The 20,699-nt window shown below is 33.0% G+C and overlaps 1 protein-coding gene across 3 annotated transcripts in view; it reads left to right on the top strand.

The window, feature by feature from the left end:
* Positions 1-20,699, top strand: part of LOC127724143 (uncharacterized) — a 311,392-nt gene that overhangs the window by 54,175 nt on the left and 236,518 nt on the right. For 2 of the 3 annotated variants that reach the window (XM_052231017.1, XM_052231015.1), the window contains exon 2: positions 6,247-6,410. The exons of the other annotated variant lie outside the window; for it this stretch is intronic. In XM_052231017.1, the coding sequence (XP_052086977.1) occupies positions 6,252-6,410 (159 nt within the window). In that variant the 5' untranslated portion in view covers positions 6,247-6,251. The remainder of the gene's footprint in view (positions 1-6,246; positions 6,411-20,699) is intronic. 3 annotated transcript variants of the gene reach the window in all.

Genomic DNA, 20,699 nt, shown 5'->3' with positions numbered 1-20,699 from the left:
AAAATAATTTGACAAACAACAGTACTCATGATTTTTCTTCTTTTGCTCTTTTCCTTTGGAAATTGCCCCAGGGGTTTGTACACTTCGTTAGTGCAGTTAGGAGATCACTTTCATAATTAAGCTACAATGAAAAGTTATTCATATATAGCATTTTATAGTGCATGGAAAGCCATGTACTATGAAAAATAGAAGGCAAAATATCGATTTTCCATTTGACGAGCAGGGGTGAGTATGTTCTAATATATATAACTATATTTATTAAATGCAGGGAAGTCTAGGTTAGTCTATGGAAAGGTATATACCTTTTCATAGACTATCCAATTAAGCACATATTTACAACTCGAGTAATCTTTTAATTGGTCTATTGATAGTTTATTTTAGCTGACTTCTTGTATCACAGGTGTTTGTAAAACGGAGCTCATTAACGAATTTTATGTTTTGTAAATCTACTCACTAGTATCATTGTAAGATATGTTATTTCAAAACGGGCCCTAGTGACTCCAGAATGAAAAGATGGTAGCTGCTGGCGTAAGTATGTATATTGATATAAACCGGTGTTTTACTACACTTGTACTTCTTTACATGGTAAGATGACAAACTGAATTGACCAAAAGCAGACAATAATTAAATTGCAGTGGAAACTATACATGTTTTGAAAACACTTTTCAATTTCACAGTAAAACTAAAGCTATTATTATAATAAATTAAAATTATTTGAAACGTATAGATATTTGTCCCTATAGAAAGTCTAGCGGGATTTATCAGAATATGTATATATGTATATATATATATAGGTGGCACATTCTCTTCAGACATTATCACGGTTTTTCAATTCAAGACATGCATGAACTATTTGCCACTGGACATTAAGCAACAAATAATCAATCAATCAATTCATGACGAAATAGATCAATTTCCCCAAGAAAGTTAATAAAATCACCAAGTTGCCTTAATTTCCCTTCACAATAATTCATAGTACACACTTTTTTTGTGTACAAAATACTTGCATGGATGATAAACTATTACAATTTTGAGATAGCGTTACATACTCTAATTAAGGTATAAAGAACCATATGTATTACACTTTATTTAAATGAAAAAAAAAACTTGCAATTGTCAAAAACATTTTTTAGATCCAAAGATTTTAATAGCAGGATATTTAAAAACCAATGTGAAAACTAATTACAAACTATTTAATTTAATTTGGAACACAGCATGTTATTTCAAAATAGCCAGTGGCAATTTTTGTTTTCATATCTTGATTACGATACAATGAAATTTTACCCTTGTGATCATTCATGCGTAGTTACTTAGTACACGGAAAAAGTATGTACTATGAAAATTAGAAGGCATATGCAAGCAATATGACTGGACGAGAAGTTGTAAGTATATGCTTAATCCCTATAGTCAAACGAAAAGAAATATATTTCATTAACAATATCGTCTAGACCATGTGCCTTTGAATTTTTAAAATCCTTAATAGCACATAAGATTTCTACTTCATCTATTGGTCTATTCAAAATATCGTATATGTGCTGACTTTCTTCAGCATCAAATTCAAAGTTCAAATCGGAATCATTATCGTTTGCGTATTCATCCTGGCTCGGTTTTTTTTTTAAATAATCCAATCACTAAAACTGACTTCCGACTTACTCTTTTAATTTTTGCCGCTAAGTTTATTTAAAATTTTCCAGAATTCTTTCGGGTTGAATTTAGAGGTTTTTTTCTGATCTCTTCCTCCATCCGGAAAGAGTAATCAGAGAAGCCTCTATTCAGCTTACTTTTTTTCATTTCATCTTACATATGTGCATTCCTTGCCTAGCCGTATTTGCGTTTTGCTCTATGAAATAATCCCCTTTTCTCATGACATTTGGTAGTAAATAAAATTTTGAATTATCGACGTCATAACTAGATTGTTTTTTGCCAAAAGTCTCTTTAGCAGTACTGACAAATATATATTATATATCTTATTAACAATATTGTTTACTTCATCTTGAGTTAGGGTATTCACCTCTTCAAGATTCACCAAAATAGAGTCAATACTATCTTGTTGATTGATAATAGCATCTACGAACATATCACGTTTACCGTTAACCCATCTGTGGTAATTGTTGTCAGACTGGTTAAACTGGTTCTCATGAACTACTCTAGCGTAACATTTTATAGTAAAAAGTAAAATGTAGGCGTGAGTGGGTGTCAGAAAACAATGGGTCAAGGACGTTAAAGTCTACAATAAAGGGGAAAATTTCAGAAGACCTACCAATATATCTGTCTTGACAAATTCTACCATTTGCTATAAAAAAATTCAAGTTTTTACATTACTGTAACAATTTATAGCCATAAGCATTTGGTTTTGACTTATCTTGGTTAAATCTTTCCAGTGGAACATTATATCAAAGCAATTTTTTAAAGTTGAACATATATTCACTAACATCACTTTCTACATCTTGAAAACATGCATCAAATTTTCATTTGCATCAAAAAAATCTGGTAAAACAGCTGTTCTCGAGTTGAAATCCCCAACAAGCGCATAAAAAGTGCTGTCATTTGGAAAAGAAATCAATTCATTCTCTATCTCATCAAATGCCTCTGTATTTTTTTTTTAATTTGTCATAAAAAAAAATAAAAAATCACCTTGCAATAAAAATGAATACGAAGTTTAAAGTTGAGGTTATCAAAACTTCCTATTAATGAACATGAACCAAAAACTTATCCAATTATAAAACGAATTCACTGTTAACTAAACATGAACATAGAAAAGTGTGAGTTGGGCATTGTGCTATGGCCATATGTTTTAGTTAAGTATCTATTTAAAAAGATTTTAATACCGGTAACTGAAATTGCTTATAATAATATGTTATTCGTATTTAGTCATTGCTGCTGATTCAAATGATTATCAACGCATGCTTATTTCTTTAATTTTGCCAGCTTACAAAATGTGCGTTTAATACTGTTATGAAAAAACCAAACATAGATACCAAGACTAAAAATCCTGAACGCCAGACGCGCGTTTCGTCCACAAAAAAAACACCAGCGATACTCGAATCAAAACAGATATTAAAAAAATAACAAACTAAATACTATGCATCTATTGGATTGTTTGCTGTCTTACAAAGTGTAATTAACATATTCGATATTGCTAATAGAAATACACATTTAAAAATTACTCACATACATTTGCCTTTTGTATTTCAATATTAATATTATTATAACAATTCAAAAACCTCTTACCATCCAACGTTAAAAAAATTAATTATTGAGTCAATGACTGTAATGCACGTCTGAAAAAAAGCTTAGACAAATAATAAATATTCTTACAATTATCTATATACATGTACGATATAGGATTTTGGTTTTTGTGACTTTTGTCAGATATTTGGAAATCTCTAGTGTTATACTTGTAGTGCCAATAAAAATTTTACCCGCTAACCCCTACTTTTCTTTTCATAATTTTATTACATATAGTTTCAAAAACTATTTTAGAAAATCTTACAAAATCCTTGTTATTTGTCCATGGTTTTTGAAGAAAAAATGTATCAATGTAGGAAAAATATAGGGAGAATCATTTACCGCCAAATTTTCAATAGCTTAAATCTCAAAAACAAGGACACGGACCTTTCATTTTTTTCTGTTTTTTAAGTTCCGTTATTTATATACTATCAATTTATACCAGTCTTTTTAAAAGCTTGTTATTTTGAAACAGAGGAGCGAACAGTCATCCTTAATTTGTTGTGATGCTTCCATTTTGAAAATTTGAAAAGTATTTCAAACAACTGTTGACATTTGATTTTTGAAGGGATCGGAGGGGGGAAGAGGATTTTGCGAGAAAAATATACTGACCTGAAATTGATTAAGAATACAACCTCCTTAACCAAGAAAAAAACAACGCATTAAATTACTACAGTATTTTATATTTGTTTGTCATACTATCGGAATTATCTTATGATATGAATTGTTTTAATTATTTCCAATCAGGTAGCCCTGCGTTTATATATTTTAAATGGGCGTTTCAAATACGTTTTCCGGATACTAGTATGTTAAGTTGTGTCCAAAAACACGCAAGCAGCCTTATTCAAATTCAACAAAATAAACTGAAAATGTCATAATCAGTGTAAAAAGTTCTTTTCAGACTACGTCATTTATTTCTTTATTTATACAGTTCAACAAACTGTATCATTTATATATTGATAACTGGCTGTAAAGTTCAATATAAATGTAAGTGCATAAAGTACGTTTAAATCCATATCACCAAAGTCACTTAAAATGTATGCATTGAAAGGTCAAAACTGATACCGAGTAGGCAAAAATAGTCATCATTTATTTTGCTTTAGTTACAGAAGTTTGAGACAAGGAAAAACGTAGAAAGGTAAGACACTCTGATGTTGGTAATAACCCGAGTTCCTTCCCAGTCCATGCTGCTTAATCTCTTGTTTAATTTATTTTTTCTTTTTCTTTTGTTATGCCCCAAAAAATTAAGGAGCACATAGTGCTTTGTCCTTCCGTGTTCTTGTCTGAAACACACAGTTTCCAGATGCTAACTTTAGTATCCTTTCTTGATTGAAATGCAATTACATATAGATAAAAGAAATAGGGAAGGGGGAAGAAGCCTATTGATTTTGGGGTTAGAGTTACATAAATAAAGGAACAAATAGTTCATGGATGGTAACCCAAGTTTCCTCAGCGTGTAGGCATTATCCGACTTCTGGTGCAGAGAGAATTAAGGTTAAGGTAAGGAACCCAAGTTTCCCTTGCTTGATTGGATTCAAACGTATACAGATGGAAAATGAAAGAAATGGGAAGAAACCTTTTGATTTCGGGGTCAACAGGAAGAGGTCACTGTTACTTTAAACAGAAAAAATGGTCTCTGGATGGTAACTATGGAGTTCATCTTAATAGATTGGAATAAAATTTATACACTGTCAGATAGAAGGTATAGGGAATAGGGAAACCCTACTGATTATTGGGTCAATGGGTCGGAGATCAAGATTTTGTTTACATTTTATTGTTGGTTTTTGTATGATAACTTTAGAATATTTTTTTGTTTTATAATGACATTTGTATGGCTGAAAAAAAAAAGAGAAGGGGGAACTATTTATTTTTATTTAACTTATACAAGTGGTTAAAGTAGAATAAGGTAGAGAAACTTTCGATTTTTGGTCAATTGATCAAAAGTCAAGGTCATTGTTGCTAAGGATACATGTAGCTGTTCATAGTGTGAACTTCTTCATAAAAATGTTGTTACTAGATTAAATCTCATGAATATGACTTTTAATTTTTCCTGAATATGTTTACTGGTCATACACTTTCAGACATCGTGTATAAGCCATGGCATTGGAACCCCTGGTTTAAAACAAACACGGCCCCAGAATGGGTTTCAGTATAATTATCCAGACTTCAGAGGAAGCATTATAATATGACAGCAATATAACAATCTTGAATCAAAATTTCTAATTGAAATCTCTTCAAATATAACCTTTTTTAAATTTCAGTAATATAATAAGGCATTTTTCCTCTAGATTAACAGATCAGCCAGTGGAAGGACACCCTTGCCCCATTATTTAAAGGTTGATTAAGTTTCCAGAAAGGAACTGTTATTTATTTTTTATTCAGCAGTCTTATTAGGATAACCAGTGTCAGCGGAAGTCCTTCCCACTTTGAGTATATACCCCAAAATGATGTTTTATGTAAAATGGGATTCTCGAAAGAATTGGTACTAAGATAGACTTTTATACTCCCTGGGGCGTATACTTCTTGCTTAGTCATTATTTTGGATGATAACTCAAGTATCATGAATGATAACACATATATCAGGTGATAAATTTACAATAATAACATGTTTTATTTGTCTCTCTAAGCAAACTAGTGTTTTGAACCCTTGAAATAAAAATGTTTTCTCTCAATGAATGCTCATTTTGGCGGAGTATTAAGCAGCTAGCTTTTTACTTGTTTTTGTTGTTTGTTTTTTCGTTGTTGTATTTTTTGGGGGGAAGGTGGGTTTGTAGCGTATTGTGTCTTCCATTTTCTTCACGCATGGTTCTCCTTCAACGCTCCCGGAGAGATATTCAAACTGTTTAGTCAATGACAAACTGACCACGCAATGGCACAACACGAATAACTACGAAGAGACAAACAACAGTCTACAAAAAACAACAGCAAAAGACTGAGCTATACGTACCCTACCAAACATCATTATTGCACTGGTTGATTGTTAAAATGTTGTACATGTATAAACATTTCTATTTGCAGATAAGATGAATACATTGTATATACCTGTAATAGATTTCCAGACGTATGCCTTAGGTCAAGATTGTCCAGCTGCTGACCTGGACAAATTGGGATCAGAAATGTGCAAAGCGCTTGAAGATATAGGATTCTGTTACCTGAAAAACCATGGCATTTCTCAAGACGTTGTAAGTTGTTGTGATACGTACGAATAATGACAGTTGGGATTCAGATCGAATAATTGCCAATCAAATCCCGTTTTGCGGGAGATAATATTTGACTTCAAATAATGGCAGATTTCAGAATATTTATATTACACCTAAATTAATTATTGTTGAGTAACGAGGTAGCTAGTTTTTAATTACCATATGTGTTACATTTTTAGTTTTGTTAAGTATATAAGAAAAAACTCAGCCGAAGAAGATTGTGAAACAAGAGCATATACAAATCTAAAAAAAAAATTGAGAACAATTGAATTGCTTTCCACTTACAAATTCGAACTTGTTGATCATTCAAGTTGAAATTAGTTTGAATAAAGATAAAAAAAGAAAATCATTTTTGTTTAATAAATACTGAGAAAATCTGTAAATTGCGGTTTGAAAAGAGAGGCGAATGATACCAAAGAGACGTTCAAACTCATAAGTCGAAAATAAACTGACAACGCCATAGCAAAACAAGAAAAAGACATAAACACTTACAACAGTACACAAAACACAACATAGAAAAAACCTAAAGACTGGGCAAAACGAACCCCACCCGAGGGTGATCACAGGTGCTTCTGAAGGGTAAGCAGATCCTGTTCCACTTGTGGCACCAGTCGTGTTGCTCATAAAAAGTCACTTTAGGCATTAGGAAAAACATTAGATAACACTAGTACTAATTTCATAAATATATAGGTTATTAAAAATGTGTATGAATTAAGAGAGACAATCAGCTACTTCCGGTTAATTGAAATGATAGCTTACTTCAAGTTACATTGATTCCAAAAATATATAAGGTTTCTATATATTTCAACTCGAAAAAGGGAGTTAATTTGCTACCTTTCAATGTCATATGATCTATCTGTTTGTTTTGTTCACACATTGTTGTCAATATAATGGAATTTTATGCGACTGTCATTCAAGTGAGATGTTTAGCTAGCTATAAAACCAGGTTTAATCCACCATTTTCTAAATGAGGAAATGCCTGTAGCAAGTCAGGAATATGACAGTTGTTTTTCATTCGTTTGATGTGTTTGAGCTTTTGATTTTGCCATTTGATAAGGGACTTTCCGTTTTGAATTTTCCTTGGAGTTCGCAATTTTTGTTATTTTACTCTTTACATCATAAATTGATTCCAAAAATATATGGTTTTCACACACTTTTGCTTGAAATAATGAGATACCTTGCTACGTGTTTTTTAAAAAGCCACTGTCAGTGTAATATGATAGCGTACATTACACTGATTCTAAACATATATGTTTTCTATTATTACCCTTTAGAATACGGGAGATACATGTACTTTGCTACTTTCGGTTTACACAATATCACAACCGTTGTTGTATGGTTTGTTTCTTTATGTTGAAAAAATAAAAATATAGTTTCTAGTTTAAATTAGAACAAAAAAGCAACTTCCGGTTTACATATCAACCAGTATAAAATTATCACCAATTAATGATCTATTTAAGTTTCAAAAGGGCAATTACTCCTATAAATGTCATTTGATTGGTTGAAACTCAATGTATCTAATCTTCGTTATAATGTTTCAAACATTTTTCTCCCTTTCTTTATTTGTATTCCTTTGTACGTTTAAATTGATTAGGATTAAACAAACAAAGGTCAAAATCTAGAACGTCAATTTGGCCTTTGACCTTGACCTTAATTTAAAAGGTCAAATCACGTACCTGAAATAAAAACCCAAGTCTTACCTGTATGGTTAATTATTCATCCTACAAAACAGCTTATTTAGAACATTTAAGGGGAGAAACTATAAAATGTCATAAGACCGCTTTGACCTACGTGTATTGGCGTTACGACCGATTATATGTTAAAAACTCCTGTGGCTTCTGAGGTGTTGCGATAGCAAGCAAAGTTAAAAATTTAGACCATGACCTTATCCTCAATTTCCTACTTGGCCCGAGAACACAGTTATTTTCCCCTATTTGTCTATTAAAACATAATGGCAATTAAAAAAACATTCCACCCGCTCTATTCTAATAAGATTTCGTGTGCATAAAATTTGACTTTTGTTCAATTTCCTCAAAATACCTTCTTTATTCAAACGCTCATAACTTTTTATTATTATGAAAAACTAAAGTGTTTGTTAAAGTAGAAACATTGATAAAATTTAATCAATGATAAAATTTTCCAAAATTAGAACGCATTATTGTGTAACTAAGTTTATTTTTCTAAATTCATTTCAAATCACGAAAATTCCAAACCAGAATATTTAAAAAAATCAATGAAAAATTCAAAACTCAACCTACAGTTTTCAGAATTGCAGTAAAAAATTCTATAGTCATACTACAATACACAAAATTTAACTTTATGGGGGTCTTGAATAAACTTTTGGCTGATTTACCTGTATTTTCAACACCCCCTTTACACCATCTGCCCAAGGCAAAATCAAGATGTCATAAAAACTTTAAAATGCTGTAAAATCCTTATTTTTTGCAATTTTGAGATGAAATAAAGTGTTTTGGAAAGGTTAAGATGCCAAAAATTCATTTCAATTAAAAAAAGTAACAAGTTCAACAGATTTTTAGAATTATTTTTTTTTTTCAAAATCAAACAAAAATAGTACCAAAAAATTAACAATAAATTACAAAACCTCTTTTAAATGGCAAAACAACTTTCTAAAATTTGGAAAATTAACGTTTGTAAAATCTGAATAGGAAAAGAATTTTTATTTCACAAATAAAGGCCAAAATAAGGAATTTTGTTTGAACTGGACCAAACCCTTTGAAGCCAGAGTTGGTCATTTCTTTAATCTGCAGCTAAAAATAGATCAAAAGAATCCACAGAATTGATTGACAGCATCACTAAGCCAATTAAAAATCTGAATCAAAAGTTACATAATGACAAAAAGTATAAAAACTAACACTTCTATGGTCTGTTATCCAAGTTTCTTTCGACGCTTTACACTGCACCACCAAAATATTTGTCTCAACATGTATCCAAAAGGTTACTGGCCATTCAACAAAGGCTTAGCTGGACGGCTGCAGAGAAGGAGAGTTGCACCTGTGTGTAGATTCCAGAATGGCAGAATTCCATGGAATGTTCCTGTTCCTGTCCCTGTACTAGAGTTGTCCACTACACCAGACCAAGATATCAATAATGCTCCTGTTGTTGAAATGAATGTTGAACAGAAGGACATTAAAGATGAACCTACAATCACTTCTACTTCAGCTGTACACAATGATGGCATAAAGACTCGTTCCCAGCTACTAGTATCATCCTATGACCTGAAAACAGAAGAAGAAGATTGGAGTTCACTTTCTGGTATGAGGTTCGTCGATCATGAAGAGATGATGAAGATGCTGAACATTGTTATAAAGGCTCACACAAAAGAATTCAAGTACTGCAAAAATTCAGAAATACTGGCACACAGACAAGTTAAATGGGGAGTTTGCTGGAAATATATCCTTAGATGTAAGAACTGCACCTACATGAGCCCAGTTATAAAGTTATACAAAGAAGTTGTCACTAATAAACCTGGTACCAACCCTGGAGCACCCAATGTTGCAGTAGCTGCAGTCCTACATGACTGTCCCATGGGTAGTACAAAGTTCCAGGAGCTGTTTGCTAGAATGAACTGTCCTCCTCCATCCAGAACAAGCATGCAGAGAATGTCACATAATGTTGGAAAGGAGCTTAACAGGACAGACATGTCAGAAAAACTTGAGATTGTTAAGTCAGTAAATCGAGAGAGGGGCTACCAGAAAATGTGATTAATGTTACAGTCGACGGAAGGTACAACAGTCAGACCATTACCAGTCGCAAGAAACCGGGACTGAATGCCACCCAAGCTTTCACACTTGCCATTGAGACAATGACAGAGAGGAAATATATTGTTGCATCATTTGCCCAAAATCAGATGTGCTGGAAAGGAGCCTGGCTGATGGGGAAAGGTTTTGATGTTAATTGTCCAAATGGCCACGAAGACTGCACTGCAAACGTATACAGAGCAGCTCCAGTGTCAGAGTACCAGATGGGTAAAGAAATTGGTTCACAGCTGGCACTTCAAGACATCCTTGTAAAGAATGCCACAACAGATGGAGACGGACGGGCTGCCAAAGGGATAGATGACGCAACCAGAGTCCTACATCCCATGTGGAATGTCGAAAGGCTAGCTGACTATGTCCACCTTGGCCAGTCACAGTTCCGAGCATCCCTGAGAGCTCAGTTCAGCGAAGGCAGAAAGAAAGAAATGAAGAAAGCTTTTAGTCAGGATGTCAAATGTAGGAGTTCGATGATAGTGGGACAGCTAATGGAACAGTACAAAAGAAATACAGATGACGTATGTAAAGACTTACCAAAGGCTCTGCAGACGACAATCAGGTGTTATGATGGTGACTGCTCCATGTGTAAACAGCACTCAGTGGTATGTGTAGGTGATGAGAGCTACAACTGGTGGACCCGCTCCAAGTTTCTTGGCTGCTATAACATTACTATCCTGCAAATAGACGAAAAAGACAAGTTGTTACTGCAAGAGATCTTGAAAATGAAGCTTAGTGAAGATGCGATTAGTAGTATGAAGCTTTACAACACAACAAACAAGAATGAAGCTGTGCACAGATCCTTGAGTGTGAATTTACCCAAGAATGTAATATTCTCAAGAGGCATGGAGGCCAGATTAGCATCTGGAATTCACAGAAACAACAACATGCCAGGAACCTCAGCAAAGCAAAAGTGTGAACATCTGGAGGTTAATTTATATGATTCCAGTTTAAAGTTCCTCGACAGTATGGACAAACAGTTTACCTACAAGCAAGAGTATGAAAAAAAACCTGAAGTTAAACGTAGACGTCTCACACAGAGTGGTGAAAAAATAGTAGAACATAGAGAGGCCAAGGTAAAAAGTAAAGAGCGCGATGTCTACAGAAAAAGGCAGTTCGACCCAGTGCCTGCCTTACTTAGCCATAGTACCTACTGCAAGAGAAAACTACCACCAGCACCATAGATGAGACAGCAACCCAGCAACACAGTAACTCAACCAAAGGTCCTTTTAAGGACCACCCAAATCTTTCAAAAAGATATCTGAAATTGTTGTTTACATTAATAAAATAAAATAAAGTAAATATTTAATTTATAAATCCTAAAACATGAATAATACCAAGGTTATTATTTGCCATCTTTAATTCCAATTTGCAAGGTGGCAATGGAGCTGGGTGACCCAAGCAATGGCCACATGAAATGCAAGTTTTTCTACTGTTGTTGAAGCCGTGTGGCTCCAACACCAGATGATCAACATTAATGCATTTTGTGTTGTGGCACAGATGCGAGAAATCAAAATTAGGTAAATGAAAATTCAGATGCCTTATCATGTACGCAAGTCTGTGCACATGTATTTGTCTCCACCCGCCGGCATTGGAATGCTTAAAATATATCACCCCATATTTGCCATTAGGCGTACAAGCCCCTGTCCAAATCAGACAGTGCCCATTTTGGCCAGGGGCAGATTTTTCTTGTAATTTTGCTAAATATTTTTGAATAAATCCCTCCATTTAAACTTTAAAGAACTATTTCTTATCAGAATGAATAGGAATTTGCTCAAAATAGAAAAATTATGAACCCCTGTTTTGAGATTTCCCCCAAAAGTTTCAACATATAAATAACAATCCAAAAATATGGCAAAATAGGATTTTTTTTGGCATTTAAAAATATTTTCCAATTATTTACTATAAATTAACAATAAAATATCTTTACATTTCAATTTTGAGGCAAATTGTGCAAATCAGGGGACCAAAACATAATGGCAATTAAAAAAAAATCCACCTGCTCTATTCTAATAAGATTTGGTGTGCATAAAGTTTGACTTTTGTCCCAAAACATATCAAAAATTCAGAAAAGTCTACCAGCTCATTCTCTCCTGGTAACCCCAAATATAAGGACACCGGTAAGGATGAAGCCAGAGAGCTTCCGAGAAGAGGAAATTCCACCTTTATTTACCTGACCAAATCACTCATTTCTACAGAAAATTTCAAAAAGATTTTTTTCAGACAGTATATTTGAAGTCTTTTCTTTCATCTAAATGCAAACAAATAATGAAAAATTCCAAAAAAAGACAAAGAAAAAAAATAAGAAAAAAAACACTGAAATTAAAGGGAACTACATTTGAAGGTAGATAACTGTGTCCTCGGAACACTTATGGACTAAAAACCTCATGTCATTTATATCGAACACAAAAAGGGAAATAACTCGTATTGCATGTAACTGGATCACTTTGTTCTAAATTGAACAGATCATCATGAGGAAGTAACGAACATTTGGGAGAAAAATTTCAGCGATATTTTTTACACTTTCTAAAGAAAAGCGATAACAAAACAAACAGTATACGGGTAATTAGTCTTCTACATGTAAAAGTGTTCGTTTAAACAGGGTTTCAAATGTGCAATATTTGTACGATATCATACAACGTATATACAATATCTAACCGACATGTTGCGAAACAAAAGCGACACTTTAGAGACAAAAGCGGCGGAACTAAAAATCAGAACAACATCAAAAGGCCTTTCCACAGAACGATTTTTTAAAAATATCATCGAAATTTAATTTACACGGTGTTAAGCTGTAAAATATATCTTATGTGTTTATCGTATATAGTGTATTTTATCATTTGATTAACGAGTTCTTTATCAGGACGTCTACTCTCTTTCTCAACAAGAAAACTCTGTTAACTTTATTAATGCAAATTCGTTAAATAAAATTATTGAATATTGTGTATCCTTCACCTGGATAGTAATTATTATCAAATTCCTTATTTCCTATAAAATTTCCATAGGAAAACATTCGTTATATGAAAAAATGCATCCAATATTATCTCTAGTGTGTATTTCGAAAGTATTAATCATCAAGTTAAAAAATGAATATTTACGAGGTTTTCAATAAAAACTTTAAAGTAATTGGGTATGTTCGTGAAAAGTTTGCTAAAAAATTCATCTAAATTTAATATGGTCTTTGTAACCAGTCAAATGTGCTTAACCGGTGTTTTAATTTTAATTTTCAGAAAACGATGCCTTCAGGTCATCAAGAAGGCTCTTTATGCAACCAGATGAAGAAAAAGAAAAGTTCGCGAGATCAAAATCAAAACATTATAACTTTGGATGGGTTGGAAAAGAGGGTGAAAAATATAAATAACTAATGAAGCAAAATTTCATATTTATTAAGGAATATTTTTCTGTCATATTCTACATTTGATAATACAAATACATCCCTGTTTTGGATTGATTGATTGATTGATTGATTGTTGGTGTTAAACGCCACTTTCAGTACTACTGGATATATCGTTGCGGTACGATTTTATTGGTGGAGGAAGCTGGAATGCTGGACGAGAACCAGCGGTCTAATTCTTTAAGGCTACAGTTGTGTTAACCCCTAAAAGTCTCTTAACTTTTATTTTATTTCATCGTAAGTGTGTTAATTGGAGTGTTGTTACATTGCCTTTTACTCTAAATTCAATACAAAGTATATGATACGAGAAAAGGCAAAGCATTATTCGTTGTTATTAATTCATTTTAACGATATGTGGTTTATAGTCATTTGGGAAAGAATGTGCATGCTCGCAAACCTCCCACTTTACCTTTCATATGTCGTAAAACTAAAACACACAATAAAAAAAAACCTACACAAAGCAGCTAACATCTGGATGACCACTAACAATTAAGGTTAAAATTACAGCACGAAATTTGGGAAGCGGAGCCAAAACTGCCGCTTAAGACAAGCAACATAAGCTACATAAAGTAGCATCATAGAATTAATTGAAATCGGCAGTTTATGTGACAGGCCATCAAATATCTAAAATCGTCACCCATCGGAAGATCCATTTTACTGAATAAGTGGATATATCCCGTCTGTAGCCCTTGCTGTTAAACGATTTAGACTGAAATTTATCTTTCTATGCATACATACATACAATTTTAATTCATCAGGAATTGATCATGATGCCTATGAATTCATGTTTCATGTTCAGTGGCAAATATTATTTGCATTTCCGGACAAAAAATATGTTTATTCAATACAAATATATATGAACACTGCTTTGTTCTTGACCGACACACTGAACAGATTTCTAACGTGCTAATTCGTAGGAGGACTTACACACTGACCACCCACTACTTGACGCTCCAGATAAGAGCGAAACAACAGCAGGGATCCATTGTAGAAGAATTATCACTACACACGTTATTAGTAGAAGCCATTTGAAATTGATTGAAAAAAATAATATCTGTTAGAGTGCTTCTAAAAGACTATTTAGAGCATTGTGATATTTTTGATGACTGTCTTATTGACATTCCTGTATCATCTCCTTACATGAGCATGTCTTTCGACTCATTGTGTCGGACTAGCAAATATACCTTTATATACATGTACTATCTCGCCCTGAATATAGCATTCAGCAATTATCAATAAATTTGAAAAAAAAAAATTAAGTGAAGAAATAACAAATATATTTTGTTCTTTGGTCTTTGTTTGGATAGTCCATGAACTGCAGGAAATACTATAATTAAAGCTTCTGAGAGAACTCTTTGACTAAAGCATATACTAAGAAGCTTTTATTTTAAAAGTTATTTAATATCGGTATTGTTTTATAGGCTGAACGGTCCAGAACATCCGGGGGATTATAAGGAAACATGGAACGTTACTATTTATAAGCAAGAAGAATATTCAGATGTATGTTTTTTTCTTGTGATTATATTATTGCTAAATATCTAATAACAGCTAGTTAGATTTTAGGAATTCTATTCTAATACCATTGACTTTTCGTCATGTTTTTTTGGACGTTAGTTTACATATTATAAAAATTAAAATCATGAAATATACATTTAACTGTGTATCATATAAATAAGAAAAAGAGGATGAAGTACTTATGCATTAGTCTGGGATCCTGACACAATATTTTCAATACCGTAAGCGGACTTCCGGTTCGAATATAGTTATATTTGAATTGAAGCTTGCAAAATCGAAAATATCTCAACAGCATTCCCGGTTAGTATATGCATGTATGTAAGGGCATACGATACAGTTACTGGGGAGATAATGACGTTTCTCTCGTAAAATGTTATTTTTCGGGACGTCAAACTGTGATATATCGGGAAAAGATGCAATTTTTCGGCTGATTTTTATCATTTAGACTGATTAAACTTGAAAACGAGTTTATGGACCCCTTTTTTTTTAAATGACATTAGGTTTGATTATGTTTTAAATCACGTAAAAAAAGCAAAGAAAAGAAAAACGGAATTTTGTTCATTCTGGCTGTATCTAATCAATATAATAAATATACGTCGATTGATTGATTGCTTATTAACGACTAGTGGTAATTATTTCGTGAAAGAATATATTCAGATTGAGAACACATTAACCATTAAAAAGGTAGGTGGTTTCTGCTACATAGGTCGAACTAAATGATAGTGGTAAAATTTGGTTGCCACAAGAAACAGACTACAAATGTATGTTGAATAGGTGAAGAAATAATGTCTTGCAACTTGGAGTTGTTTCAAGGGTTCTTACCCTACATGAGGCATCACATTTGACTTCCCCAATCCGAACGAACGTGGCTGCTTATTTATACACCCCGCGCAGTCGAACGGACGTCCCACGTTATCAACGTTTACTAGCTACATGTAATAGGCCTAAGCATATTTCTATACCACAGAGTAACCTTTGGGTTAAATACTGAGTTGCTGAGAGCCTAAAAGTAATTGACTGGCTGCTCTATAATCCTGCCTTTTACATCTGATAACGTTTGCTGTTTTTCATAGAATACAACAGTGAAGCAAGAAAGAAACGACCTTGCACAACGTGCAGTTTCAACTGTACAGAATTTCAAAATACAAAATATTGCTTCAAACTAAAAATTGGGGAAATTATCATACCTCCTTTTCCCCCCAAAATACTATACGAATGATTCAACAACAACAGTTTCCTGAATTATAAATTTGTCAATACGTTTGTGTTAGGCAAAGGAGAAAGATTTGAAGGCCAATTCCTATACTTGATAGCTTTATTCATAATATGACCGTTAAAAGACAGATGCAAAATTCCATTTGTTTAGTTTGTGCAAATTGTTTACGTCATAAAAAGTAACAAAACTCACTTAACAATTTTTAGAGCAATGAACTTTTTTTGTAGAATACACAGGTCTCTTAAGTAGTGCTCAACTAAAATTAAACCGGTTTCCTATGCAAGCATATATTAAATGACGTCATATTTGTACTTTATTTGCATATGTAAGAAGTGCTTGTATTGTATAAAACATTTGACAGGAATGGCCTTCACATATTCCTGAGTTAAAAAGTTCTATGGAGATTTTGTGGGACAAAGGAACAGAACTTTCACTGAAAGTGTTTGATGTTATTGCAAATGGTCTAAATTTGGAGGTAATATTTTATTTTTGTCAATGGGAAACATTTTACTAGAGAAAACAAAATCTTTCACAGATGCATATTTTTTTTGTATTCGTTTGTTTAAGTTAACGCCTTCAGGAATTAACAAAAAATGCAGACAAAATGCATGTATAAATATGGGACACCAAAATGATTAAAAGACGCCAGAAAAGCCACAAACTATATTAAACCAAGTTGGAGAAGTTTGAACTCGAGAGAATTTGATCACGAGAAAAAACAAATATATTTTCTCCAATTTTCATGCTATTTTCACATATTTCTCATCTCGAGAGAAAACTTTGTTTTCGGCAAACGATTGGTAGTAATGTTTAAATCTCGGAAATTACCTTTGAATAATTCTTATATGATTTGCATATCTATAAATACTTGAAACGGATTGGTTAATTAGAATTTTTTACCTTGGTTTACACTTCGATAAACCATGTTTCCGAAACTACTTTCGTACCATCTATTCATGCGCGATACACATGCATATGCAGGGAGTCCGGGATTTTCAGCAAATTGAGATTGAAAAACAAAAACATAACAGTTTTTTTCTATTTTAATGCATATGTAACAAAAAAAAAATATTGCATTAAAGCTCTGAAAATGCATAAAATTAAAATTCACGAAAAATTCCGCGAAATTTCATGAATGATTTAGCGCATTTACGTCATGACAAAACACGACGTCATACAAATGAAAACATTCAAGCGAAAGATTATTTCGTTACTTGTACGCTTCAAATTCGGATAATATCTCATTAAAATACAGTTTTTGAGGTAGGTGCTATTTCATTTTAGATTCTGTTGCATTTATCGAACATTTACGGATATTAGAAATTCAATATGGCGACTAACTCCTTAGTTACGACATGTGCATTTGATGGTAGTAGCCATCAAACAAAAAATCTTAACTAAAAATCGCGAATGTTTGACTGAAGAATTATAAGGATTAAACACATTTTTTCTAGAGGTTATTGATGTGTAAACCGGGGCTCTTACTCACAAACTTAACATAAAAGTCCTTCGGACTTTTATTCAGTTTGTGAGTTAATCGCCCCGGTTTACACATCAATAACCTCTAGAAAAAATGTGTTTAATCCTATAATATACATTTCAAAGTGAAAATCACCGAGGTAGTCGCATGAACTTACAAAGAAGTTTGCATCGACAGGTTAACTCCTTCCTGTTATGCATTCATCACTCGTCATGCGAATCCAGACTAAATCATCAAAATTTCACAAAATTACACATTAGCCGGTGCAACCTCTTGAAGAGATCACACATCGGTGCAGGTGTATAGAGATATTTGGGCATGCTTTTTCATTTCTTGTTTATCTTGTTATCACTTTTAACTATTATACTGCACTTTTCTTTGCGTTTTGACTTTCCCATTTGCTGAGTTGACAAAATATTCCAAGACTGAAGAGATCGGGAATATTCAAATTGAAATACTGACAATTCAAAAATTTTTGCGAAGTTTTCATTAATGCAAATAATGAGATTAGATGAGCGTCGCAATATTAACAACTCTTATTCTTATTCTGATATACGATGCATATAAATTATCATCAGAGAGATTTTCCTGAAATCGCAATGATTAATCTCACATGTTTTCCTTTCTAATAAAAAATCGCAACAATTAATGAATTTTCAGTATGTGTGAATTACTCATGTTATCTTCCGGTCATGGTAATTAAGGGCATTTATTAAGAAAGAGTATCAGACCTCTTGTCCTCTTCAGAAAGTTGCGACTAAGCTAAATTTTACCAGCTATTGACATGGTTGTATTTCTGTTCTTCAGGACAAGCAGTTTTTCCGGAAGTGTCATAAACTAATAGGAACTCCAAACAACAAGAGTTTATTAAGGTCATTGTTTTATCCAGCAATTCCTGTGGATTATGGTAATATATGTATCTGTAGACTACCATAATTTACACTTTCCTATACAAAGTATAAAATGTGGTATGACTGCTAATGAGACAACTTTCTAGCTGGAATCAAATGACGAAGACGGTAGTAATCATAGGTCACCGTGCGGCATTCAACAATGAGCAAAACCCATACCGCATAGCAAGCTATAAAAGGCCCCGAAATGATAAATGTAAAACAATTCAACGGCCCGATTAATGTACAAAACAATAAGCGAAAAACAAATATGATATACAGTAACAAACGACAACCAGTGAATTACTTGTCATCGTAGGTCACATCTTAATATTTGGAGAATTGTTTCACGAAAACTGCTGATTAAGTTAAAGCACAATTTAACCAAAAAGTTGACAGCGATTTTATTTTCAATGCGCTGGGTGTTCCTTATATCTATCTTGACAAGTTCTCTAAGTAAACAAAATTAATGTTTCCCTTTTTCCATAGTCCATAAAACATGTCAACAAATCAATAATGATGACGATTTGTCTTTTTATTTTTGGCCATGGCGTTGTCAGTTTGTTTTCGATCTATGAGTTTGACTGTTCCTCTTGTATCTTTCGCCCCTCTTCGATATTATTCATTTTAGACGCACATTGATATTATCTTTCTTTTTCAAATCCAATACAGTCTAATTTGGTATATATGTTGGTATATCGCTTCCTTTGTCTTAACTGACATTATAGAATATAATATAACAAAACGAATAAGATTTTCCTGCTATTTTATGGAACTCTATGAAATTAAAAAGCACAAAAGGTATACTTTAAAGTTTTCCACGCCATACCTTCTATTCCCGTGTTCCTATTTCCGTAACATTTTAGTTAGGAATGACATTTTTTGTAACTGTCAATGTGTATGATAAATTGATGATCCTATAAAATTGGCTTAACTTATCTGTATGTCTACAACTAACAAATTCCTCGAGTTTTTTTGCAACCATATTGTTTTTTTTTTTTTTTTTTTTTTTTTTTTTTTGGTTGATTTTATATATATATCAGTGTATATATCAATATGAAAATTTGTCACTTTTTTTATATTTTAAGAAGAAATCATCATACGTATCGTAAAAAAAAGTACAAAATGGATTTGCCTTATTTTCAATTGTCTGTTTTCTTCCACGAATATTATATCTTTGTTTCTATCAACAAGTTGCTTTATTATATAGTGATGTACATGTCTGCCCTTCGTTTCCATATAATAAACAGAGAGTCGCCTCAATTGGTTACACCGGACGCGCGTTTCGTCTACATACGACTCGTCAGTGCGCTCGGATGAAAAAAAATAGAAGGTAAGGGTAAGACAGTTTTTTGCACCGAAACAATACAGAAGTTCAATATGTCGAACAAAGGGTTCAAATTGACTGACCATACCGGTTGCGCCATTGTTATGGCCCCGCAACAAAGTTGTCGGGGCCATATATAGATTTACCTTTCTCTGTCATTCCGTCATTCCGTCATTCTGTCATTCCGTCATTCTGACATTCCGTCATTCTGACATTCCGTCATTCCATCATTCGGCAACGAACAGTTATACAGACTTTTTTTCTAAACTCCTTTACATATTTACCTGATTCTTAGTATGTGAGTCAACTATGATGAGTTACAGATCGAGTTTATGTTTGTTTTCACTCCGCTGATTTTTGCCAAAACAACGGGCTTTGGACTTGGAACATTTTTTGAAAATAGCAGTTATACGAGCTTTTTTTCTAAACATCTTCACATAATGAGCTGGTTTTTCGTATGTAAGTCTACTATGATGAGTTACAGATCGAGTTTACATTTGGTTCCGCTCCGCTGATTTTTGCAGGAACAACGGGCTTTGGACTCTGAACATTTAGTTATAAGGACTTTTTTCTAAACACCTTCACATATTGAACTGATTCTTAGTCTGTGAGTCTAGTACCATGATAGTTACAAATTGAGTTTACGTCTAGATCCGCTCCACTGATTTGTGCTGACATT

Source organism: Mytilus californianus, unplaced genomic scaffold (genome assembly GCF_021869535.1).
Source record: "Mytilus californianus isolate M0D057914Y unplaced genomic scaffold, xbMytCali1.0.p SCAF_14, whole genome shotgun sequence".
In the NCBI taxonomy this organism is placed as follows: Eukaryota; Metazoa; Mollusca; class Bivalvia; order Mytilida; family Mytilidae; genus Mytilus; species Mytilus californianus.
Note: the sequence above shows the minus strand (reverse complement) of the source record. Positions and strands in the feature narration are given on the sequence as shown.